Here is a 25,700-nt window from a genome sequence, read left to right as displayed (position 1 = left end):
CGTTGTTGTTTCTTTCATTTCTCCTAGACACAAATGAGCTATTTTTGATACTAAGGTGAGACCAAAGGTTTTTTCTCCTGCTTCTCAAATTCAACTCAGGAGAAACAATCACATATAATCTCATGTTTGATCAAAACAAGAGATCTCTATATGATCTGAAATATGTCTAATTTCAGCCTCCTAAACATGAGACCATGAGATCAAAGAAAGAACTCAAAGAAAACTCAGCTATGACTCCCAAGATCTCATTATTCTTCTCAAATATGTCTCGGTTTTCTCACAGTGACCTCAGAATAAACAACCAGAGTGTGTCTTACTCTGATCAAAAGAAGAGATCTCTAAATGATATTAAATAAGTCTCATTTAATTCTCCCGTACATGGATAAGAGAAGCTCCATGAAATCTCATAAATAGAGTTACTTGCATGAGTATTTTGATTTTACATACTACATACTACATTTCAAATTCTGCATTGTAATTATTGTATTATATTACTGTAAGTTCATTACCTTGTAACTTACAAGAAAACAAGACAGAAAATAATGCACTTTTAAATTCCAAGTTTTCCAATTTATTAATAAAATAATAAAAATCAACATAACTAGACAACCAACCGTTTCAGTATTATATTTAGAGATTAATGCAAATTCTTTAAGGATGCATGTCAGTACTGTACAGAAATCATACAGAAAAAAGAAATAAAAATGTGGTTAAGAAACATGAATCCTCAGTGCACATACAGTGAGAATGAACTATATTTCAAATAATTTGTAAGTAAGGTAGTAATAATGGAAATAAAATATTCACTGGGCCAAAGACGAGAGCGGGATGGGTCGGACGTCTAGAGCAGCTGATTGGAGGTTTGAATTTCAAACTGACACTTTGAGCGGGACAGTCCAGTCGGGACCAATTAGGTCTGCAGTCTCTGAAGTGGCACCTGTTGACATTGTGCAGTGGAAGTTGTCTGGAGTGAAGGTAAGTTTTAAACTTCTTACATATAAGTTAGTTTTGTAACCGTCGACAGCATTATACATTGATAACTTGATAAAAATGCACGGATATCAGTAGTCAATTTATTTTAATTTTGGGCGGTGAATTTTGAACGACCATGCAGTCTCAAATCAAGCTAGCTACTAACATTACAAGTAGCATGGTTTCCTTTGATTTTTAGCAGACTTGGAAGTTGGTATCAATGTTGTGTTTGTGAAAATGTCCATATAAATTAACCTTTTAAGTAAGAGCGCCCACTGTACAAAGGGCTGCGTGAGATGCTTGCTGCATAGACGATCATTAGGAAGCTAGTAAGCTAACATGTAGCATACCAAAATGATGCTAACCACACAAACAAGGTGTCATATGAAAATAGAGACTCTGCTGCGTCACCAGTTTTCTGTCTTTTTGCCACGCACTCCCGCCACGCCATGTATTTGATTTTTCACGCTGAAAAAAATATAATACATTTCTCTGTTCTGTATAAAAGCTTGTGACCATGGTGAAGTCAGTTTCAGGTTGGATATTCGACACCGCTGAATCTACTGTACGCGACTACAGTATGTCTGACTAATCAACCTGAAACTAACTTCACCATGGTCATTAACAGCGGTGACGGTAAGAAAGCCGGTGAATCAGATCAATAAGACGTCAGTTTATGATTGGTTCACAGCGGTTACGTTCAACAGCACAAGACATCTAGAAGTAGAGTCTTTTATTGATGAGTAAAGACAGTTTAGTTATTTGAGGAAACATGATCTGAAGAAGACATGTTTAGTTTAATAAACCCAATATGGACTGACTATATATATACGTAAATGTATGTATATGTAGTGTTTGTAATTTTCACTGTTGCTGCACTTTGCATGAAATCATATTTCTTATCTTGTATGTGATATATGAAAGCATTAGATTGCTAACATCATGCTTTTTAAACTGCCGTTTACAGAATGACATCTGGTTCCAACTCAAAAAGACAGAGGTTACCTTCAACCAAAATGAAAGATCATGTACAGCTGGGAACTGAAGAGGAAGAGGAGGCAGCTGGTGAGTTATTGTTAATTTATTTACTGTTATTTTTTACTTTTAACTTATAAATTGGTAATTAAAGGAAAGTATAAGTAGAATAGCTGATTTTTAAAGATCCCCTACATGCTAAACTGTATACAGTATAAACTACTTGAATAATAATTTGAGTCTACTATGGTCTTTCCACAGAAACATTAAATTGTCTTGTTAGAAATCCTTAAAATTGTATCAGCACCTTTTCACACTTTAAAAATTGCACAATCAATTAATATATATATTTAATATATAATAATATATATTTAGCTGCTAGACTCAAGATGTGTCTTAATTCACTGTCAAGCAGCAGCGGCACCAGAAAATTATTATTGGGGGGGGAATGGCCACAACAAGTACCAACAAATAAATAATACTATAATAGATATAGATTTACTGTTCCCGGGCTAATACACTACATATTGTGAAATGCACATTACTAAATGTTTATCATATGATAAGCACATACATCAACACTTCTTTTATCCTTTTTGTTTTTCAGAGCCAGAAGACATCAGAGTGGCTCGAGGATTTCTTAAAAATGTTGCTCTGTACCAGGAGAGCTCTGCAGCCTTGATCCACCCGTCACAGAAGGCTCTTCAGGAGCTCTTTCCCAATAGTGGCTTGTTCCTGTCATCCTTCAAGCTTGCCTCCATAATGCACCAATGTGACCATGACAGCCTTCGACTTTTCCATCTCCTTTTTGAACACTTCTTATCCCGCAGAGGAGTGCACCAATGCAGTGGCTTTCGGACGACATGGCAAGATACCAGAGGGGAAGCAGCTGCTTGACCAAAGCAAAGTTGATGGAATTCTGAGTGAGTAGTTTTTCTGGTGTAATGACTGCAATGTTCTAGCTACTTTCTAGCATTTTGCTTTCTTGATTTGTTGTACACTAGTTACTTGATTGTTGTTGTTTTTTTTGAGTAAATATATTTTTAATATGATTAGATTATGAAAGTCTACAGTGGCCGACAAGGGTCAAACGGACAGCAACGACCCAATACGTCTTAGTTTGAGAAAACAGCTTCAAGTACAGAAACGAAGCAAAATCACAAAATCAAACACAAGTCTAAACGAGGTACAAAACGAGGAACGTGTTGCAAATGAAAAAACGCATCATCAAAAATGCATCACCATCAAACGCACTGCAAATGGAGAAACGATCTGTAAACCGAGAAAAGATCTGCAAACGAAAAATGCTGCATGCTCCAAACCTGCAGGGGGAGCCCTCAGCGTAACAGCTCAATAGAGAGACACACGGGATGGAGAGAGACAGAACAGCTGACTAAATCACAACGGTGTATGAAAATAGCAGGAATAGCAGGAACCGCTTATAGTGATCACGGATATAGTAATCAGCTGCTTTAGGATCCAGAGGACAGAATCATTTCTATACAAATGCTGTTTAAATAATTTGGTTATAGTGATCAAGAAATCCACTTATAGTTTCATTTTTGGGAATTTTATGAATGAAAACATGCAAAAACTATTTTAAAACTACGTGTATTTAATTTTTTACTCGCAGCAGGACATAGTGCAGCTGTCCCATCCAGAGCTGAGGAATGCAGTTCACATTTTAAAGGTCTCCTGCATGTTGGTTTTAAAAACTTTGACCTTTTACATGGTTTTGAAAAAGAAGTGAACCTGGTGTTAGGCAAAAGTAATTAAACTTGCATGATGCTTCTCAAAAGAAGCATTTGAAACGACTGAGTTTAAAATCAGAATAAAATTCAGTCAATGCTGAAGCTGTCTATTTCCATTTTTCTCATTGAAAAACGATACGAATGGCATTTAGATGATGTTCTGCATAAAAAATTAAGTGAAACAATAAAAATTCAGTTATAGTAATCAACTGCTTATTGTGATCATATTGACTCCAGACCAACGTGATCACTATAAGCGGTTTTCACTGTACAGCAGGAACGGTAATATGACTTTTACTTGATTTTATATATATGTTTATATATGTTTTCATGTAGATTAGCCTGCTTGATATAGGTATGGGAGACTGTGAAAAGAGGGCTTTTTAATGTATTTTTAAAGCGGGTGTTTTATATCAAGTAGGCTAATCTACATGCAAACATGTATATACATATATATATAAAATCAAGTAAAAGTCACATTACCGTTCCTGCTGTATTTTCATACACTGTTGTGATTTAGTCAGCTGTTCTGTCTCTCTCCATCCCGTGTATCTCTCTATTGAGCTGTTACGCTGAGGGCTCCCCCTGCAGGTTTGGAGCATGCAGCGTTTTTCGTTTGCTGATCGTTTGTCGGTTTACAGATCGTTTCTCCATTTGCAGTGTACCTGTTAGAAGTTAAAGTTTTGTACCTCGTTTAGACTTGTGTTTGAGTTTGTGATTTTGCATCGTTTCTGTACTTGAAGCTGTTTTCTCAAACTGAGACGTATTGGGCCGTTGCTGTCCGTTTGACCCTTGTCGGCCATCGTAAAAGTCAAATAAGAAATTGAATGATACTGAATGTAGCTCCTGGTGTGTTGAGAGATGCAAAGGAAGGCTAAGATGGATATAAACAGTCCTTTATTTTAACCCTTTGATACACTGGCACTGCAAACCCATTCTAATGCACAAGATGGACCAAAAATTACCTGTACTTGTGTCATGCATAGCTGAGTGTTTCTTTGCCATATCTTTTAAAATCAATTTATTTCATCATTTAATATTCCTAATATTAAATGTTTTCTTTGCCACTAGTCATTATTTCCTCTTATGTTAATAATCAAAAACATTATACACTTAGATGGAACCATTGCTATATAGAAATGTCATTTTACAGATAGTTGAATGAACATAATAATGTATTAAAATATGCTAGGAAAATATCAAACTAATTTAAGTCTCTTTTCTCCGTTTTTTTTTTTTTTTTTTTTTTTTGCAGCCTATGTGAGGCGGTGCGCAACGATGGAGAACTGGAAACCAGTAGAGGAGGCCAAGCTTAAAAAGGCCCTCATAAATAAATGCTGTCACAGGTCAGTACAGTGACTGGCTTTACAGGCATAATGTTTACAACAGCCCCTTGTTCACCAGTGTGCCCTCTTGTTCAGCAATTGTGAATTTTTTCACCGTTTATTGACATGTTGTTACACCAGTGGTTGTCAATTGGGATAATGTGATTGCTGTCACTTTTACAATGTATGGCCTGGTTCACTCTTGTAAAATGGTATGCACACTGGTATGCGTGTTGAATTAATGCAAAATAAATGATGCTGCAGTTCATTCACAGTTGTTTCTTATTTCTTCCATTTTAATCTTAATTTTCTCTTACCTTAGTCTCAAAGTCGTTCTGACATTATCTCAGTTTTTCTCCTAAGGGGAGGGGTTTAGGAGCAATAATTCAGATTGAGGTGATCTCAAGAAGAGAAGCAATTGAACTCCATCTTACAACTCTTTAGTGCTCCTCCTGGCTTTTTAGGAGCAATAAGTAAGACATGAATGAGATCATAAAGATGGAATCCTGAGATCTCCTATGATCTCAGTTTTTCTCCAAGGTGTGATTTAGGAGCAATAATTCAGATTGAGGTGATCTCAAGAAGACAGGCAATTGAGATCTGTATTTTAACTCTTTAGTGCTCCAACCGGCTTTTTAGGAGCAATAAGCAAGACATGAATGAAATAAAAAAGATGCAATGATGAGATCTTATCTATGACTATCATTTCTCCTACAAGTCTCAAAAAGTCATTCTCACAATATCTCAATTTTGCTCCTAAGGGGGGGTTTAGGAGCAATAATTCAGATTGAGGTGATCTCAAAAAGATACACAATTCAGATTGAAGAAATCTCATAAAGATATTCAATTGAGATCTCCGTACTGTCTTGAGAGATCAAGAAAAGACTATCCTGAGCAAAAAAGTTTTCCTCTGGGTATGCATCACATGGAGTTGGTCTATCACATTAAATCACACAGTTAAGTTTGTGGCTGTAACAACAGGACAACAAAAGGAAGAATTAATAATAAGGTAATCTCTCTTTAAATTTTCAGCTTTAATCTCCTTCTCTGTTGGTGGATTCCAGAATAAAGGTCAAGGTTGACATTTCCTGATGTGGAGTGTTATTTAAAATATGTCTTATGCTGTAGTTCATGATAGCTGGAAAAGTGAAGCACACATTCGTGCCAAACCTTAAAAAAAATTAGAGAAAATTATGGTTCTCAAGTTAAAATATGTGAATGTTACAGAATTAAATACAGAATTTGGTTCCGCATTCAAAATGTTGTCTTAACCCTGACTTAATCTGCTAAACCTGCTCATGAGAGGACATGACTCAAAGTTGCACTTAGTTGACCGTGTATTTTATCTTTCCAAGTATGTTGCAGAAACTTAAATCACTTTTTATATCTTCAATTTTGAAGGAGCATATTTTGTAACACATCAAAGTCCTGTGATGTTTCTATGTCATTTCGATAAGCACTGTAGCTATGAAGTGGATCACTTTGATTGTGATGTCACGGCCATGCGTCTTGGGTTTTTTTAGGCAGAAACATTTCCAAGCTTCTCCCAATGTTCACCCTCTCACATTCAGAAAACCTGGTCTATTTCCATGCTTCCGCCAGACTTCACTGCAGCAAATGACTTCTTATTATCCCTTGCAGTCATCTCTAGAACTATGTTGGATCCTAAGAATGCACAAATCTAAGCATATAGTATCCTCTCCATTACTGCATGTCACTCAGTATACAAAAAAAAAAAAAAACTCTCGTCCAAAAAAACTCAACACAATCTGAAGAAAAGTATACACCGCTGGGTTCTTTACTGCGCTTTGGACTACTCTGCCTGACGTTTTAAGGTCTTCACAATCTATTAGCAATTTTAACATTAAATCCAGCACCAGATGACTTTGGTGTTTTTATGCTTCTGCTCTTACCTTTTTTGCTCCTTTATCATTTTATGATAAATTATCATCAACCTTTTATTTATTTATTCAGGTAGTTACACTTAGGCACAAGTTTTCATTTGCAAAAAATATCTACCAGTATCTTTGTAAAATAAATCATACAGAGCAACAATATGATACACACTAAAATACAGCATCACAATGTTTAAAAATGATAAAGAATTCAGAAAACTAAGCAAGGAGAAGAGCAAGGGTTGTCTGATATTGTTTCATAAATATCCAGGAATAATAAATTCATCCAAATTTATCAGCAATCAACAGCTTGAGTTTCTGTTTAAGATGATTCCAGGTTAAGTGAATTGTTCCACTGTGCGATCAATGAAGTCTATCTTAATCTTGTAAAGGGAGCTGAGGAAAAGGCACATTTTTCTTACTCTGTATGGACCGAGGGAAAGACAGAGTGTTGGGGACTGTAGACTGGTATGTTTAGCTGACATGTAAAGGGATAAATACAGAGGCAATAGATAGTCCAAGACGGATCCAACTTATTTTTTTGTTTAGTTTAAAATGGTTAATGCATTTTTAATGCACCAGGAGTCTTGACAGATATGCTGTATATTCTTTATTACACTTGGTTACTAATCTGTTTTGATTGCTCCCCTAAAAAAGTTCAAATCGGTCTCATTTTAGATCACGAATTTTACTCAGTCACGTGTTAAGTGTTTGCATCTCCGTCCACTGATCCTCCACAAAAGAGCTGCAATGTGTTTTCAAAGCTCACTTCCTCCGATGTTTATGTTTGTTGATTTCATCCCCAAAGCCCACTGCAGATCTGTGGTATCAACTCATAAATGTTTGATTAGGAATTAACGAAGAGGTAAAGCAACGGCATCCTGCTAAATCAAAAGAGACAGATTCAAATCAACAAACACTCAGCAAACCAAATTTTGAACAAGCCTCATTATATTCTGTGCGACATTTAGTTCTGGCTGCTTTTTGAAAAAAAAAAGTGCTTTTGCTGAGCCATGTAGTAGAAGCCAATAGATGACTGAAAAACTTTTTAACACTAATTCTGTTTTCTCTTTCACAGCCTAAGTGATAACCCTAACTTCAAAATGGCTTCTGTAACCTTCTTGGGGGTTTTAAAGGTGGCGTTTCCTCCTATGAACTTTCTAAGTAAGTAGGCTACTAGAAATTTTGAAATGATTCAGTTTTTCAGCCTCCTACAACCTCCTTTTTTGCACACAAATTCGGTGGCATCCTGTCTGTAACCTATTTATGTAAACCTATCGTTTTCCAAGAAAGAAACACACACATTTTGAGTTTTAAAGACTGGCTCTCCTTAAAGATTTGGACTGTTTTCCAAAAGACAGCAAGTAAACCACACTGTTCAAAAAGCTTGGACACAGAAGTTGGGTTTGCCTCCAAACATTTAAAAACAGCTAAATATAAATCATTTAAAGTAAATCCATCGGCTGATACGTTTTTGATTTCATTGATAGAAACTTGGATGCCAAATCAAACTAGCGGGGAGACTTGTGGAGGTTCCATGTTGCCGGCTGGATGCTGCCTTGGAGGAGGTGGTTTTGATTGTAGGAAAACTACCAATAAAAAGCACACAAGTGGTTCTAGTTAGGAGCTGTTTGCTTGGATGTGGCTTAACCCCAATGAAAGGACATGATTTAATTACTCTGCAACTTTAATGCCCCTGATGTTGCTTTAGAAGGCACAGTGTGTAATCTTTTTTTTTTTTTAACCAACTGTGATTCATCTTTGAAAGAAAAACATGTTTCCAAGTCTACTGATAAAGCAGTGGAATGATCTTTTTGTATTAAATGGAAATTGGTGTAAATGACTTTGCACCAGAATGGCTGCTTTAAAGGTCTCCTTTTTTCATAATGTTCATATCTTGTTACAATTCTGAAATTCCAGCACAACTTTTGTTTTGTTGCATGTCGCTTCACCGTACCTCCAGCACTCTTTGACTTTTTCCCAAATTAAAAGCTCTTTAGAGTAAAAAAGTCAAAATGCTACACAAAAAAAATGTGATTCTTCAAACATCCTAGGCAAAAACATAAACTAAATAAACTAAAAGATCAACCGATGCCTTCAGATTTATTTCATATGTCGTTTTAAACACATTTTGAACCTTAAATTAGGGCATAACCTTAATAAACAAGCTTTGCTTCCAAAGTTTCCAAAGCTATTTTTTTTATTTGTACTTAACCCAAGGTACATTTTTATTGGCTCAGTCAGTTTGATAATTCATAGAGATAAATGCTTCAAGAATACCTTTATAAATACTACACTTTAAAAACAGTAACCATGATTGAAGTGTGCAAATTACCCAAAATCAGAAGACTTTCATTGTTTTTTTTGTTGTTGTTGTTTTGTTTTTTGTATTTTTTTTTAACCAGAAAATCACATACACAAACAGGCAGTTGAGAGCAAAAGTTCAAGATGAAGGTGCATAATATGCTGACTCGACATGCAAGCAATCTGCCATTGTGGGTAGGCAATTTCCATTGCACACGTATGAAACGTCAAAGAGGCCTGTATCTATTATAAAGATAAAAATAAGGCTGGTACAATATGACCAAAACTACAAAATAACAGTGAAAGGATGAAATTATAAAATTCTGTCATTTTTACCAGTGCACAACTGAAATTTTCAAAAGGAGAACTTAAGCACACATTAGGCACATATGATGCACATGTCAGCTTATGCAGTAAAACTGAAGCTATAGGTCTTTGCATTTGCTCTGTACAGTTTTTTATGTTCTATCACATACTGTGCATGTTTAAAAGTACCTGTGCATGTTTAATGGTATCTGTTTACAACTTGATATTATTTGCTCAGCAGAGGGGTTTAATTGTAACATGCAACTTTTAAGGGAACCACTACATTTCCAGTAGCAATATCTGATTTTCAGTGGGAACACTGATACATTGTATCGAAAAAAAAAAAAAAAATTAATAATATAATATCAGAGCAGAACATATCTACATATTAAAGACTTAAATATATCGGTTGAAATTAACTTAAATTACATTTAATCAACCGAATGTATTTATTAAATTAGGAACATTAAGATCATTCACCTATCTAGGAACGGTTGGGCTGGATACAAACCTTTCAAACATATTGGTTGTGTCCAAACATCTGCCCTAACCCCTAATCCCTATATAGAGCAGGGACTGTATAGTGGAATTTATACCAATTCAGTTAACTGACCGTTCGGAGAGGTGATCACTACTTTTGGCTCCCCGTCGGTAATGTGACTCCAGCTCCCCACACTCTGCCTGCACCATCTTTGTTCTTTCTCGCCTTTCTAAATAGTAGTAGTACCTAAAAGGACACTTCAGACCAGTTTGGCATTTTTAAGACGTCTTTTTCCCATTTTCCCCCCCTTAGAATGCACTTGTTAGGGTCTCTGGTTTTTTACTATTTTCTATTGTGAGTGAGCCTCTTATCACAGAGAGGACCTTTGTTGGTGGCCAGGCCAACCGGTCTTGCTGTATACCTGAGAACCTCTCTCAATCAAGTTGACTTGCATGAATATAAGGAGACGAAGGATCATTTCACTTTGCTGGAGGATTACCCATTATGGTATTTCAGACAAAAAACTAAACCGGGAATATCTCTCTTGTTAAAATGTGTCTTCTTGTGAATCTCATTAAAGTAGAGTCAGTTATTGTTCCAGACAACCAGTGAGCCTCAGTTCATCTCCGATCTTCATGTAAAAGGTCTTACCTGTGATGATCTTAGCACTTATGACTTGTCTGATTACTCATTTCATTCACCTGCTTATCTCCACTCGGTTCTCATTACTGCTCATCTGATCCATCTGCTTCAGCCTCTATTTAACCAGCCTTCAAACCAGTCATCAGTGCCAGATATTCAAGCCATTGGTGAAAGTTCTCTAGCATAACTGTGTGTTTCTGATTGCCTGATCTTGACCCGTTCTGCCTCTGGACCTTTGAGCCTGCCTTTTGCCATTCTGATCTGTTTGCCTGAACTGTCTTCGGACTTCTGGATTTCTGCCTGTCTGTTAACTGAGCCTCCGTTCTGGATTTCCCTTTGGTACTTCTTCGGACCTCTGATCTCCTGGCTCTGACTACCAAGCATGTATTCAACACCGGCCTTGGCTTCGCCCTCTGGATTATCTTGCCTTCCTTCGTCTGCTTGGTTCTGATCTCCTGCCTGTCCTTCAACCTCCGAGACACCAACACCTGAGACTCTCTAGCCGCGCCTGCCACATCTTTTGGCAGCCTACCGGCTGGAACAACCTTCTCCTCTGGGCCCGGACTGAACTTTAAGACCAGGTTACTGACGTCCATTATCATCCTCCACCAGATAGATGTGGGCTACATTCAAATTGATGGGATGCATCCTCCAAAGGCCAGATTCAAAGGCCGATTATGTCATAGTGAGGTGCCAAGGTCTGGTCGGATTCCAATGCTCCTTGTTATGTTGCCTACAAATACGTCCTTCTTTTTGCCCGATTTAAAGGACTGGTCCGGTGTATACTACCTATCCTTGGTTTATCCCAGGATTCATTGCGACACCAACCATGCTGGCTGCTTCGTGATAAGAGAAAAAAGGTACTTGGCGCCAAACAGTGGTGAATATTGGAAGTTCAGTTAATATAATAAAAGCATGTGAATAGTTTCACCTGAAATTTATGAAAATAGTTTTTTTTAATGGTTATTGAGTCAGATATGTGGCAGGTAATGTTTTATTTATCTAAATGTTTTATCTGTTACTGTGTAAATGGGTTTGGCTGTAATTTAAGGACAGATTCTAATATATCTGTAGTGTGGGTACTATAAATCTGATATCATTTTTATTTTTTATTTGCTATTTAGCACAATTTGTTTAACAAAGTATTTTTTGTTGTTGAATATAAGAGATTTTGCAGACATATTTTTATACATGCATTGTTTAGATTTGCTTGTATCTCTCTACCCCTTTTATAGAATAGAATAGTCGTCCAACAATGGGGAAATTCTGGTGTTTACAGCAGCAAAACGATTACCGGTATAGAAAAAAATGTATAAGAATAACATAATAATAAAGAGTTAAAAGATAAAAAATAAAATACTGTCCTGTAAAGTGGACATTTTTAGAATAATGGATATTTGAAAATAACAGCAACATTAGATATGTGCAAAACGAAAGCAGCATGTTGTTTAACTGACTACGGTTAATATCATTGGGCGTGCAGGCGGCGCAGTGGTTAGCGTGCACAACCCATGTGGGGAGGCCTTAGTCCTCGATGCCTCGAAGCCACTAGAAGTGCTGTAAAAACTCAAAATAAATAAAAAAGTTAATATCATTACATTTGCTTTTATTTCTTCATGCTCCCGGTGGTTGTCACCTTTATTCCACTCTGTATTCTCATGAGTGTAGTCTTCGTTCAATTTACAATAAAAAACAAAAAAAAACGGAAAAAGAAACAGTTTAGAAAAGTCTGTTATTCATTCTTTTCCTGCTTTGTGTGTCAACTGTCATGGTTGCTAAGGCTAGACCTGTTTGAGTTCACAGCTAAAACTCTTCTGGTCTCCTTTTTTTCACGGACTTTGAAGGATTAATTCCAGGTAGACCGCGTCTTTGGAAGATGCAGCCCATAAACTTGAACGCAGCCGTGGTCACTAACCTGTGGTCTCCTCTTACAGAGGTTCCTGCCTTAGAGGCTGACAGTGTTTACTGTAGTTCTGGTTTTAATAAACATTTTGATAACCTTGAATACTGGGTCCTTTTGTTCTGAGCTTGACATTACCTGTATTCAGCAGTTCTCAGTCTTCATCACCTGCCTACCTGCTCTTCAGCACGTCGTTCATTGCAGGGATCTCACTCACATTCTCGTGGACCTTTGGGTTACAGTTTGCAAAGCCTGCTGAATCAAATCCCTATAGATCCATGCCACCTCCCCTTCATCGCTGAAGAAATCAAATCAATAAGTTTGCACCAACCAACTCCTTCCTGATCAGTCTGCTTTCTCCCCTCAGACCAACCGGAAAGTTCAACTAAATTCCTGTAGTTCTCCGTATCCAGATTCAAGTTGCTTTTTGTAAATATATGTTAAAACTCACAGGTTCTCCATATGATTCTGCATGTGGGTAAAAAAAACAAACTAGAAACTAGCCTGACAAATGAATGAAAAGAGATAGAAAGAAGAAAATGTCTTGCATAGCTTAGCCTGTTCCCTGAAAAAAAAACACACACACAAAAAAAAATCACAGAAATTGTAATTTTTTTTATTTTTTTTTTATATATAATTATTTTGTTAAACATCTTTTAATATGCTGTTAAATGTATTTTAGGACTTGTTTATAATCGCGTCTGCTGCAAGGAAATTCAATATAGTTTGACCCCCTTTTCTCAAATGTCTCCCTTTTTTTAACTTGTGAAGCACTTACCTTCTGTTTAAATATAAATGCATTATATTTATTTTTATATTTTACGTCTTTTACTTACAGTGTTATTTTATTCACTCATTTAAGTTGGGCTTCAACAGTGCTAGCTAAATTTAAAGATGAACCTAATTGCCAGAGTTTATTTTACCAGAGGAACCACAGCGATTGTTTTTTTTGTTTTTCAGATATAGAGCTTGTTCTTTATCTCTGACTGTGTGTGAGAAACCTGTCTTGTTGGGTCATAGCAGCAGTGTGTCTTTTTTTTTTTTTTTTTTTCCCTGGTGTAGGATGCTTATCTTTTCAATTTGTTCATGTTTCCTTTTTTGGCCTTTCCTGTCAACAACTGGCAGTGTCGTCTGATGTCACAGACGACACTCATTAGAGTGAGAGATGAAGGACGATAAGAAAGGATGCACGTGGTGTAACAGTCAAAGAAAAGGAAAGAAAAAGCTCTGGAGTGTTAAAGAGGGTTGGTTTGAAGGTAAAATACAACAATCGTCTGACATAAATAATCCAACCAGTAAAGCCAACGTAAAAAAGAGAGCTAAAGGCACACACTCCGAGGTGTGTGGGTAAGAGTCTATTTAGGACACGTTGATCAGAGAGTGTGTACATATCAGAATTCTGCTTAGCACCAGATCTGTGAAGCCTCAGGTGAACTTTTGCCTCAATGTGACGAACATCAGCATTTAAAAGTACTGGTATTTATTTAAGATCAGAGCACTGCATGCTCATAAGGCAGTGTGGCCTATGCAGAAGTGCCCTCTCACTGGAAAAAAAAACAGCTGTCTATATTTAATCAAGGGGAATAAACAAGGAGTTTAAACAACTCATTTATAATTTAGATTAGCATACATTAAAAACGCTCATTTTAATCTTTTTATTAATATGCATCAACGATATTGTATAAATATGCAGCTTTATGCAAATACCAGGCCCGTTTTCTGTTTGTATTTAATTCTGTTTCCCAGCTGTGGATCATCATTCTCATTCAAGGCAACAGACTCAGATTAGGTCGAATATTAAGTCGCAGCATGAGAGTGTATAAATATTTCTCAATTAAAAACTCAGAAGACCAGCTATGCTACTGTATCGGCATTAAATATGCATTGGCATTGGGAGGAAAACGGGAAGGAAAGTTATGAGTTTGATAAGACATCAGAACTTCAAGTCTACATCTTTGAACTGTGTTTTCTTTCCCATCTTTCCCTCCCTCCAATCGAGTAGTTGCAATGGCTAGCACTTTCTGGCTTTTTTTTTTTAGGCTGTTACAAAATCTGGGGGATGTAGGGACCAGCCAAAACATGCTGTGCTTCTGTTATTCATGCCTTCTGATGTTTTTTCACAGAATGTCCTACATTTTGCTGCTTCTTGTTTGAGCTGCCACTTCTCTGTTGATGCAAATGAGGAGTTTAGTTTCAAAATATGAGAACTACTAGTTCACTAGTTTGACAGGCGACTGCTGCAAAATAACTGGAGGTTACATCTCTGACCCAGAATTCAGAAAATCCAAGTGAACGGCAATCAAACCATAAAGAGTTTACTTGTGTTTAGCTAAATCTGGATGTAAAATATGCTTTTCTGCGAGGGCCTGAGAGGTTTGCTAAAGAACATCAGTAAACAAACAACATCATGAAGATCATCATAAAGGAAACGGACAGGCAAATCAGAGAGCAACGATGTTAAGAAGTTTAAAAACAGCATTAGGTTATGAAACAATATGCCAAAAATAACAACAAATTAAACACATGTTAACTTATCAAAAGAAAAAAAGAGGTAGCACATCTGCAGAGCCAACAAGTCATTATCTGTCATTTAAACTGAAAGTTCTATACTACTGGGGTAGAGCGCCGCCATTTTTAAAATTAGTGTCGGAAGTACACACCAAAAGGCAAGGCAAGCCTATTTGTAGACCACAATTCAGTTCAAAGTGCTTTACTTGAATCAAACAATATAAAAGGAGGAAAATAAAAGCAGGTAGAGGTAATAACATGAGTAAAAAAAACTGAAAAATGTAACTAATAATAGCTAATTAACAGTTTAACTTAAACAGTCAAAGTTCTATACAAATTGTTTTTTAACTTTAACTTAAAAGAACTCAGGCTGATTTTAAATCAATAGGAACTTAATAAAATCCTATTAAAACAACTTACCTTAGGTTTAGATTTCTCATCAACCGATGATGGTGCAGTTCTACTCCTCCATCATTGAGTCCATCCTAACCTCCTCCATCACCATTTGGTACGCTTGCACCACCGTCAAGGACAAGGACAGATTCCAGTGTGTCATTCGGTCTGCAGAGAAGGTGATTGACTGCAGTCTGCCATCTCTCCAGGATCTGTACGCCTCCAGGACTCTGAGGCGTGCAAGGAAGATTGTGGCTGATCCCTCGCACCCCAGCCACAAACTATTTTAGACACTTCCCTCTGGCAGGAGGCTGCGGTCCATCAGGACCAAAACCTCACGCCACAACAACAGTTTCTTTCCATGCGCTACCAGCCTTATCAACAAGGCCCAGAGACCCCCGTGACACTGACACTTCCTCTCTCTCCCCCCTATTCAGGACCTCACCAATGTAGCACCTCTGGACCTCATGCGTTATATTAAGACACAGTCTACTGTGTATACAGTATATAGCTAGTGTATATACCATATATAGTATATTGTATATTTTTGTATTGTATCTAGCTATAGGTTATGTATATATATCTAATTTGCCTGCACCATCAACATCAATTTAAATTCCCTGTAGGTGCAAACCTACCTGGCAATAAACTTGATTCTGGTTCTGATGTTAGGATTAGAGATAGCCATCAAAGGGAAGGGGATTAATGGGAGGTCCCTTTAAGTTCAGGAATGAAGTGTAAGGACAGTAGCTTTCAGGTTTCTTCCAAAACTTCTGTTGTAATATTTTTTTTTTGACAAAACTTTATTATTTAAAATATAAAGGATTAAGTAAACAAAGAGTTTAAACATCTCTAAAATAGTAGTTAGGGGTCATTTATGTAAAAAATAAACAAACAAACAAACAAAAAAGCTTGAGATTAGAGCATACATTTAAACTTTGAATTGCTTTAAGTTTTAAAATAAAAGAATTTCATAAAAATTATAATTTGTTGAAAATATCTAACTTCTGTTGTTCTGATATGTATTGTATAATGGGGGCACCCTGCCTCTGCATTGTTTCTCACTCTCACAAATAACAGGGATAGACAGAGCATTGGTTAGAGAAGCAGCACAAAAAAAAAAAAAAGAGTTAACTGTGGAGGAGCTGAATAAATCCACAATCTTGTTGTAAATGCAGGCATGGCTTTAAAAAAAGAGATGGGGGGAAAAAAGCTGAAAAATTGAAAAAAAAAAAAAAACTGCAAAATGTTGCCTTTTGGCCTACATATAAAGGTTTATGCATGGATGAAAATGTTATATCATCCTAAGACTGTCTCTCACAGTGTAACATGGTGTTAAACAACATCATGATGTGGGAAAGAGTAGTTTCAGCGGGGAGAGGGATTGGAGGGTAAAAACAGAAAAATCCTGTAAGAAAATCTGTCAACTTCTTTTAAAGTTTTTATTATTCAAATTGTTATACAATTTAATAATTCCATTAATACATTTAAAAAAAGCATAATTCTTAAAATGTGTCTTTTATTCAGTGCATTTCTACTATTTCTAAGCCATCATTATGCAAGTTTGTTATTTAAGTAGGCTAAGCAAAACGTCTGTTGTCATTTGCAAAGAAATGTGCTTCCTGTCTAATTACATAGTCTGTCTGTTTACATTATAAACAGCATTTGTGTCTGTAGCAACCCGCGGGCCGTGAATATATCGAAGCCGGCCCTGGAAGTCATGAATAATGCCTGTTGAGCGCAGCAGAGGGAGGTGATGTCTCTTTAAGAGGCTCAGCCCTCTGCTGAAACAATCGTACAACCCCCCAACAAGTCATCGGACCTGTCAATCAAGCGGTCGGCGCCCTTTGAAGTCGGGACTCCTCGCCTTGTCTTGGACTCAAATGAGCTGTTTGCTGTTGTAGTGAAACATTATTCTCCTACCAAGCAACCAGCCGGGGGAAACGCCACATCTCAACTTTTTCTCTCTAGGTGCTGGGGCTTTCTCTACTTTTTTCTTCTTGGAGGCCACCAAACTGAGGATATCTACCTGAAAAAGTCACTTTATTCTTTTATTTATTTATACTTTTATTTTTATTTTTGTTTGTTTGTTTTTTTAACAACTTTATAAGAGAGGTGGAAAAAACAAGTCTAGGGGAGGGAAGTAGTCATGCCTCAGCTCAGCGGCGGCGGAGGGGACGACCTGGGAGCGAATGATGAGATGATAGCGTTCAAAGACGAAGGAGAACAGGAGGAGAAAATCCAGGAGAACGCCTTCACAGAGAGGGACCTGGCCGACCTCAAGTCCTCTCTGGTGAACGAGTCGGAAATAAATCAAAGTCCGAACACGGCGGTAGGTGGCACAGAGACCGTTTGTTTGCATGTTTGTCTCTCTCTGTGCGTTTGTTGCAAAATAGAGGCAAACATTTGCGTGGAAGCTTGTTTTATACCTGACAACATCTGGATGAACAAAAAAAAAAATGTTCCCCTTCTGGGTTTAAAGTTCCCAAGCGGGATGCCGCATCAAAACACGTGTAAAAAAAAGTGTAATAAACTCGCTATAAAGTTATTCCTCGTGAAGATAGGAGACAGGTTGCCGCTTTTTTTTTTTGTGAGTAAATAAATCTCACCTGAGTCCGTGTTTTGTTGTTCCCAGGCGGTCAGACGGGGACAGCAGGGCGAGCACAGGGTCTTCCAGGATAAACACCGAGAGCATCTCGAAGGAGGTAAGATGAAAACCTTTCCTCTCAGCCGGCCTGAGGGGCCCCTGGGTTCCTCTGTCTAACACGCTTTGATAGAAAAGTTACAGCTCTTAAAGAAAAGGGATTTTGGTCAAAGGAGACCCAACTTCAAAGACTTTCTAAAGCTGTCCATCATGTCTCAAGTTATGTTTACATCACCTGTTTAAGCAGATAATCTGTTTATTATTTGCATTTTATTTTCTTATTAAAATCTATTTATTCAAGATTTTTTAAAGCAATGCATTGTATGAATAATTCTCCAAAACATCACATCCTAACCCCTGCATCACCCTATTAGAGTTTCTTTCCAGCTATTTATAAGTCAGCATTTTACCTTTCTCACAAAGCATTCAATGCAACATATCAATGAAGTCCTACAAGAAATGCTGAAATAAACCAACCAGGGTTTAAAATTTGTTTAAATCTTTTATCTTTAGTGTTTCTGAGTAGAGATTTGCAGGCCAAATAATGAAAACATTTGATTTTGTACTAATCAATAAACAAAATAAGGAAGTCTATCTGTCTTTGATCACTGAATACATCTATAAGCAGCAGGTTCTTAAAAAGGACCTTTTTATTTTGTCTAACGTCAGATAAAGCTCAGGGACATGTCTTTGATAAAAAGGTGCATTTTCTTAATTATAAGTGGGATTTAAAACTACTACGTCTAACAAGGACCCCCTTTTCCCCCCTTATTTAGCTTCTATGAATATACAAAATGGAAAACCTTAAGGAAACTAAAACCTGTATTCCAGTTTCCATTCAGAATATTCTTAATATTCTGCCTAACAGCTATGTCTTTGCAATGAAATGCATCATACTGCTTTACTTTTTATTATATTAAAAAAAGAGTGGTTCAAGCTTTTTAAATTTTACCCAGGTCTTTTTTTTCGTTGCTACTTCACAAAAAAAAAGAGTAACTTCCCTCCCTGTGTGTAAGCACACGTTAGCATCAGCAGACGTATTTTCCATAAACAGTAGCTGCATGCGAACTGCACATGACAAACAGCCCCAGGGGAAGTTGAGGGTTCAGGGTAATTAAGATTTGGGGTGTAAAGTTTCAGGGTTGCATGGTGGAAAGGTGCAATAAACATGCTAAATGTTTCCATCGTGAGATACTTTTAAATAAAAACGACAAAAAGGTGACAGGAAGGCATTTTATCGAGAGGGGTCAGAAATGATGTAGACTCCCACGTGATTTCAAGGTATTCTGATTAGGAAAATCCAACATGGCTTCCTTGCATATAAAATGTGTAATAACTAGTTTATAGTAAGGAACGTGCTGCTCAGCACTTAGGAGTTTGTATGAAGTGCAGAGAATTATATAGTGGCTGGTTTTTGACCTGCAGCTTAAACGCTGTCAGCGTGTGAGGTCTTTCCTAAAACTGTCTGACTCCCAGTGACAGAACAAACCCTGTGAGGCTCCTTGAATAAAATGCTTTTTGAAATAATGCAGACCATTCTATACAGGCTATATGACATACGCTGTCAGCTCCAGCTCTGCGATCCCTAACTTTTTTTGTTGAGTTGACGCCTTCCTGTTAGTTATTAAATAATGGCCTAATACAAACTTTATCCTCCATTGGAGTGTTTCTTTTTTTTTTTTATTACAGTAAGATGTGCCTATGCTTTTTTTTTGTGCTTTCAAATGTAATTTTAAAGAAAATTATAGCTTTATCTTCACTTTCGTGAAACAGTAGACATTTTTTTTCTTGCCCTCCATCCAAAAATGAACAGAATAACTTCCCTCTAACATATTTTGAAAGCAAAGTTTTACTTGGCAGATTTAATAATAAGCTGCCTTCAGTCATTTCTCTCATTTTGCTCCTTACTAATACCAGCAATGTCGTCACATTGGGGGTCTTTTGAGAAAAAAAGCCTTCATCAAAGCTGAATTTTGTGGTTTCAAGTGGATCTTTGAGACAAACTGAAAGCTGCAGAAATCAGTCAATAAACATCAGCAGATCTGCGTTATTTCACTTAAATCTTGGCAAAAAAAATATGCTAAGCAGAGACAAATGCGACCAACTGCTTTGTCTAAGTTTGAGTTTCAGTCTCAGTAGGTGTATAACCTAACCTGCAGAAAGAAAGCCCCCCTCCACACACACACACACACACACACACACACAAACACACACACACACACACACACACACACACACACACACACACACACACACACACACACACACACACACACACACACTTAATGAGGGTGGTGGTGGAAGTGAACTCACACAAACACTTCTCCTTAAGTTCACGCCTCTGGGCTGTAGGTGAAGGCTTGAGCAGTGTTTTTCAGAGTATTACAAATATATCAAGTCTGTGCTCGTGCAAGGATGTGACATGATGCAACCACTCGGTAATAGTTTACCTGTTCTGCATGCACGTTTATTTTGGATGTCTGCGTTTTGGTATTGTTAAAGCTTTTCAGCTGTGTGAATGTGAGTAAGTGTCAGATTTAGCCTCAATTTCATCAACTCTCAGACTCTGCTTTTAGAATTTGCCCCTACATCTTCAGAGCATATAGTTAAAAGAGATGATAAAGGCTTGATTTGAAACTGTTTTTTTTGTAAACCGTGACTGTTTTTTTGTTATTTATGTATTCAATCTCAGTGTCAAAACAACAAGATGGAGGCATGTACAAGTCGCCGGCGTATCCAGGGTATCCGTTCCTGATGCTGCCAGACCCTTACCTCCCCAACAGCTCAGTTTCACCATCCGTAAGTTCTCTTTTTTTTTTTTGCTTGTGTTAACTCATCCATCCGCCTGCTGCTAACTGATTTTTGTGCTTTTTTTAAATCTGAGCCCAACCTTACCTCTGTGATTTCCTTATCTATAAACTGATGTTGCAGTGCCAGTTGTTGCTTCGTTTTTATTTTTGCTGTTGCTTCAAATCCACAGGATTTGGTCCAGGGCCCTCTGGAATATTAGAATAAAATCACATAAATGGTAAAACTAAAAGAAAAAAAAAAGGGCAGCCATGTGTACATTTTTGCTTAGTTGATGCCTTTTCTTTTTTCAGGCAGCAACATCTTTGTATTTTAAAACAAACAGCATAAAATAGTGAAAAGAAAGGCAGAAAAAGTTGTTTTTTTACGAATACTTTTCAATGGAGACTGTTGTGTAAAAGTATCTTTTTAAACATTAAACTTCATTTTATGTATTTTTTTTCTATTAAAAGAGCCTATCTTGTCTACAAAGTTATATTTGTTTTAATTACATAATGAAAACAGTTTTAAAAGTACTGCATTTATGTTAGATCGATGCATAACCCTGTTTTAGTGTAGCAAAGGTTTATGTTGGAGGAGAGGAGGCCTGCTATGATGACCGTCGCCTCACTGTGAATCAATCAAAAACCTTATATGTGCTCTGACTGGTGCTGTGCCTCTTGAAACAAAAAAAAAAAACACCCATCTAGGTGTCGCAGTGAGGCAAAACCCTAAGAAATGACTTTTTTTTGTCTTTTTCTAAGGAGAAGGAGGGGGGTCCTCTGCTTACGTTTGGCAAATGATTGGTACTGCTGCCTTTGACCGTTCCACATGATGTTTTTTCTTCCATCTCTTTACACCGAGCGTGAATGAAAGCTCGGTTTGCCGCGGCCTTAATAACAGCTGAGCGTTCCCTTCGCTGGAGGCAAACATCAGAAAGACTTGTTAAAGGCTTTCAGATATGCAGGGATGGTCATCCCCTGTTTGAAAACACAGAAAAGATTCAACAAGAAATTCCTCTTGGGCATCCATATGATGGCTGTTTACAAATGTGATTATTGTGAAGAAGAGAGATTTACACTAAGATAGGTGTATTAGATCCTCCTCTATGTAGCACATCCGTAATGTCTTTTTTCATCCATGTTTTGTTGAAACTTTATGTTTTTTATTTATTTTAAAGCATAATTCTGATAGTATACAGTTTTTTATTTAAGATATTAATACATTTCTCTAGGCACTTTAATGTAAATGTAAATAGGGATCTACTTCAAAGGTTTCTGCTGATAAGGCAACATGCCAGGACTCTGACCTAAATGCACTACAAATAAGCCTACTTTAAACATCTTTTGTGTAGCTTTTGTGCATTAAGCTGCATATCCGGCGACATGTTCGACAAACGTGACGGCTTCTGCCTACTATGTGTTTGTTTGTAAAGTTTGTTTCATTTAAGGGAGAGATTGAAGAGGTAGAGGGGAAGATAAAGAGCACTTTCTTTGCTCATGTGTGTGTCTTCGAGGCTCAACACAAAGCTCACTTGTTGCTGCCTCCCTTATAATTAGCCCGCTGCCTGTGAAGCAGCAGCGGCGTTTCGGGGCCCCTCTACCTGCCACTTGAAAGGGGAGTGAGAATAGTGTCGTAGCGGGTGATGTGGCGATGATTTGGTTGGGGGTTGGTTGGAAGGCTCTGATGGTTATGGATGAAGGAGATGGATCAGAAACTACAGGTCTGGGAGACCGACAGGGAAATTACTGGGTTTTTTGTTGTTGTTTTTTTGTGTTGCGGTGTTATCGTGAGACAAGGCGACATGTTACATCTCTTTCTGTCTGTGTTAGTCTATTTTCTTCCTTGGTGGCATTGCTTCTTGCAGTTTGCTTCTTGTTTTAGTGTTTTAAAGTTAAATATTAAAGTTTTTGTCTTAAAATAGCTTCAAGAACCTCAGCTAAAATCATTCTGTAGGATGAAATTGGGTTGAATGGTCCCTTTGTCTGAGGTTAGCGTGGCTTTCTTTTGGTCAAGTTGCAGCAGTTGTTCACATGATTTAAAAAGTCTCTTCAAAGTTTCACTTTGTGTGCTTAGTGTTGGAGTAAAAATGTTTTTAAAATGATGTATTTTCAAATTATTAATGAATGTATCTCAAAAATATATCAAGCACCCAATTTTTTATCAATGATATGAGATTAACTAACGGTAACAAACAATTTTTCAAGACTTTTGTTTTCTCTGAAGGGGTTTGATGCTCTACAGACTAAATTATTTTTCTCTGACATTAATCTCTAATTTTTTTTTTTTTGCCTTCATTTACCAGCAACATACTAAACAAAGGGAAAAACTACCCCTCAAAACCTCATTTTGTGTTCCTGTAAAGATGCCGAACGCTGCTGAGCTCATTGTGAGAGCATCAGCTGAATGACAGAAAATTCAACAAGTAGTTTATTAGTTGTCTGTGTGATTCCCCTCAGCAGAGCATGTGGGTTTGTTTTCACTCGAAAAAGCCCGGTCCAGTTGTTTAAATGTGGCTCTTTAAGGGGTTTTTGTTGTAGCTCAAGGGGTCAGAACAAAAAAAATACAAAAGGGAAGACAATGAACGGACTTTTTTTAATCAAAGATTGACATTTTTTTTTCTTAGCATATAATTAAAGCTAAAAGCTTCAATCCGACCTCCTACTTGCATCTGATGTGAAGAATAGTATAACTTCTATGAACATGCAAGTTTACAGAGCAGAAGCGGACACTGTCTTATTATTTCAGCGATTAAACTCGTATTAGAATACGCCATGGGACGTTTTGCCATTGTCACATTAATGGAGATATCAGAAGAATGCCCGAAGAGGAAGATTTGTGGGATTAGCAGATATGACTAAACTCCCCTCGGTTTGTTGTTTTTGGATAAAGCTTTTATCTGGATTGTATATTGTGTTTGCATGTGTGCATGTTTGCTGTTTAACTTCATTACACTAAGTATGTATCCAAGGGTTTGGCATGTTTGTTGTGTTCATGTTCATCTGCATGCTCTCTCCTCATGTTTGTTGCCTTGGGCTCGTGTTTGTATCCTGAGTTCATGGTGTGTTTTGTGTGCTAATGTTTGTTCTCTCCCTCCGAGTGTGTTTTAGACTGGGTGTTTGCAACATGCGTGCGTTTGTGTCAGAACATCACTAGCTGAATGCTTAACGCTGTGGATTAGAAACAGACTGTTTTTATTGGGGGGTATTTGATATCTTGGGGACTCAAACTAAAGCTGAGGAATCATTTTTTTTGTTAGACATAAAAGTAATTTCCTTCGAAATAATATTTATTTTGTCTAATTTCAACCTCTTTTTATCTCCGTTCTTATTTTTGCTGTTTTCGTCATCTGTGATTCAGTTTAACTTTCTTGCGTCATTTTCCCGTCCTTTGATATGTTTGGGCACCTCGGAACTAAGCAGATAAAGAAAGGAAAAGTGACAACGCTCAAGAGTCCCTTTCATTTAGTTACGCATATAAAGAACAAAAAAACTATATCAGGGACACTCAGGGAGAGTATCTCTTCTTTTCTGAAGGGCTCTTTTTATCTCAAACAGTTCAGACGCCTCCTTCCTGTACTTTACTGTGATAATCTGTCATATAAAACATTTTCAATAGTCCGTCATCGTTTGAAGATTACCTTTAGAGAGAATCTGAACATTTTAAGAAAGAGAAAAGCTAAAGGTCTGCATAAGGTCTTACATTTGATCTTATCATTACAGATAAAAGTATTACTGTTTATGCAGATGATATATTGATTTTTTTCTCCTAAAGTAATTCCATTAATAGTGAGAAATGATTGGGATCTTAATAAGTAGTAGTAGTAAACTATTGTGGAACATTTTAAAGTAGGTATGCGTCTTCATGTTTTTGTGTATTTCAGCCAAACATCCTTGATATTTTTGACTTCTTGGTTTACCAGAAGGCAGATATATCTCCTTATAAAATGAAATCAATTTAAATGAATGAAGCTGCGGTTCTGGCAACTAAATCCCTGAAAACAGTCTAAAAGTGTTATTTTCGTGAAGACTTCTTTAAAGATTAGTCTGCAAAACAACAAATAAGAGCAAATATTAGGAGAGAAGAGGAGAAATGAAGTAGCTGGATGTGTGTTTAAAGCAAACCTTCAGACCTGAGTCAATAAACTTTGGGTTGGGAGCAGTTTTTTATCTTTAAATGATCACCCGTTTTCTTAGGTAGTAAAACAATGCATTTTTTTTATTCTGTCATTGTTTTTTTTTATTGAATATTTTTAATTTAAGATCTTTGCACATATGCAGATTACTGTTATTTGTCAAAGGTATATTATATCATGTATGAAAGATTGAACAAAGTTGTGACTCCTCACATGTTCAGGAGTTTTTTTTTTCTGCTTCATTATAGTTGTTCTATAAAAGGGTCAATAAATCAGATCTTTTTGTAGAAGCTTTTCAAACAGTTCTTGGATTAAATACATAGTTAGAACTTTAACCCTATGCAACCTTATCTCAGAGAGAAAGAACATGAAAATGATTTTTTTTAAAGAGATTTTCTGTCCAAAGTGTAGCCCTGTCATGGTTGGACCAGTAAATATATGAAGCTTTTAAAGACTAGGAATTAAAAGAGCTGTTTCTCTCATCACGTAAATCATAACGAATTGATGGTTTAACATATATTTTGCTTAATTTTATCAATTTTAAAAATGTACAGCTGGATTGAAGGGAGACTTAATGGGCTGCTTTAATGTAAGATGAAGATGCTTGATTATTCTTAGTGGAATTTAAATGCTTTCTATGGACTTTTAAATGTTCTTACTTAAGAAGAATCTGGTCAAAGGG

At 36.9% G+C, this 25,700-nt stretch overlaps 1 protein-coding gene and 2 long non-coding RNA genes across 10 annotated transcripts in view; all 3 read left to right on the top strand.

Moving 5' to 3' along the window:
- The first annotated feature begins 773 nt into the window (after window positions 1–773).
- Window positions 774–2,759, top strand: LOC119797960. Its single transcript, XR_005282642.1, has 3 exons — window positions 774–975; window positions 1,940–2,037; window positions 2,555–2,759. It is a non-coding gene; the product is annotated as an uncharacterized LOC119797960 (long non-coding RNA).
- Window position 2,760: 1 nt separating this feature from the next.
- LOC119797961 lies at window positions 2,761–5,291 on the top strand. The gene is made up of 2 exons (XR_005282643.1): window positions 2,761–2,870; window positions 4,954–5,291. It is a non-coding gene; the product is annotated as an uncharacterized LOC119797961 (long non-coding RNA).
- Window positions 5,292–17,249: 11,958 nt separating this feature from the next.
- The window catches only part of tcf7 (transcription factor 7), a 79,415-nt gene continuing 70,964 nt past the window's right edge, over window positions 17,250–25,700 (top strand). For 2 of the 8 annotated variants that reach the window (XM_038307237.1, XM_038307235.1), the window contains exons 1-3: window positions 17,250–17,784; window positions 18,088–18,157; window positions 20,789–20,895. In XM_038307237.1, the coding sequence (XP_038163165.1) occupies window positions 17,602–17,784; window positions 18,088–18,157; window positions 20,789–20,895 (360 nt within the window). In that variant the 5' untranslated portion in view covers window positions 17,250–17,601. Of the gene's footprint in view, window positions 17,785–18,087; window positions 18,158–20,406; window positions 20,535–20,788; window positions 20,896–25,700 lie in introns of those variants that run through there. The other 6 variants (XM_038307238.1, XM_038307239.1, XM_038307236.1 and 3 more) reach the window with 5 other exon arrangements.

Source organism: Cyprinodon tularosa, unplaced genomic scaffold (genome assembly GCF_016077235.1).
Source record: "Cyprinodon tularosa strain WSP-4 unplaced genomic scaffold, ASM1607723v1 ctg605, whole genome shotgun sequence".
Lineage (NCBI taxonomy): Eukaryota > Metazoa > Chordata > Actinopteri > Cyprinodontiformes > Cyprinodontidae > Cyprinodon > Cyprinodon tularosa.
This window is presented reverse-complemented; position numbering and strand designations above follow the sequence as displayed.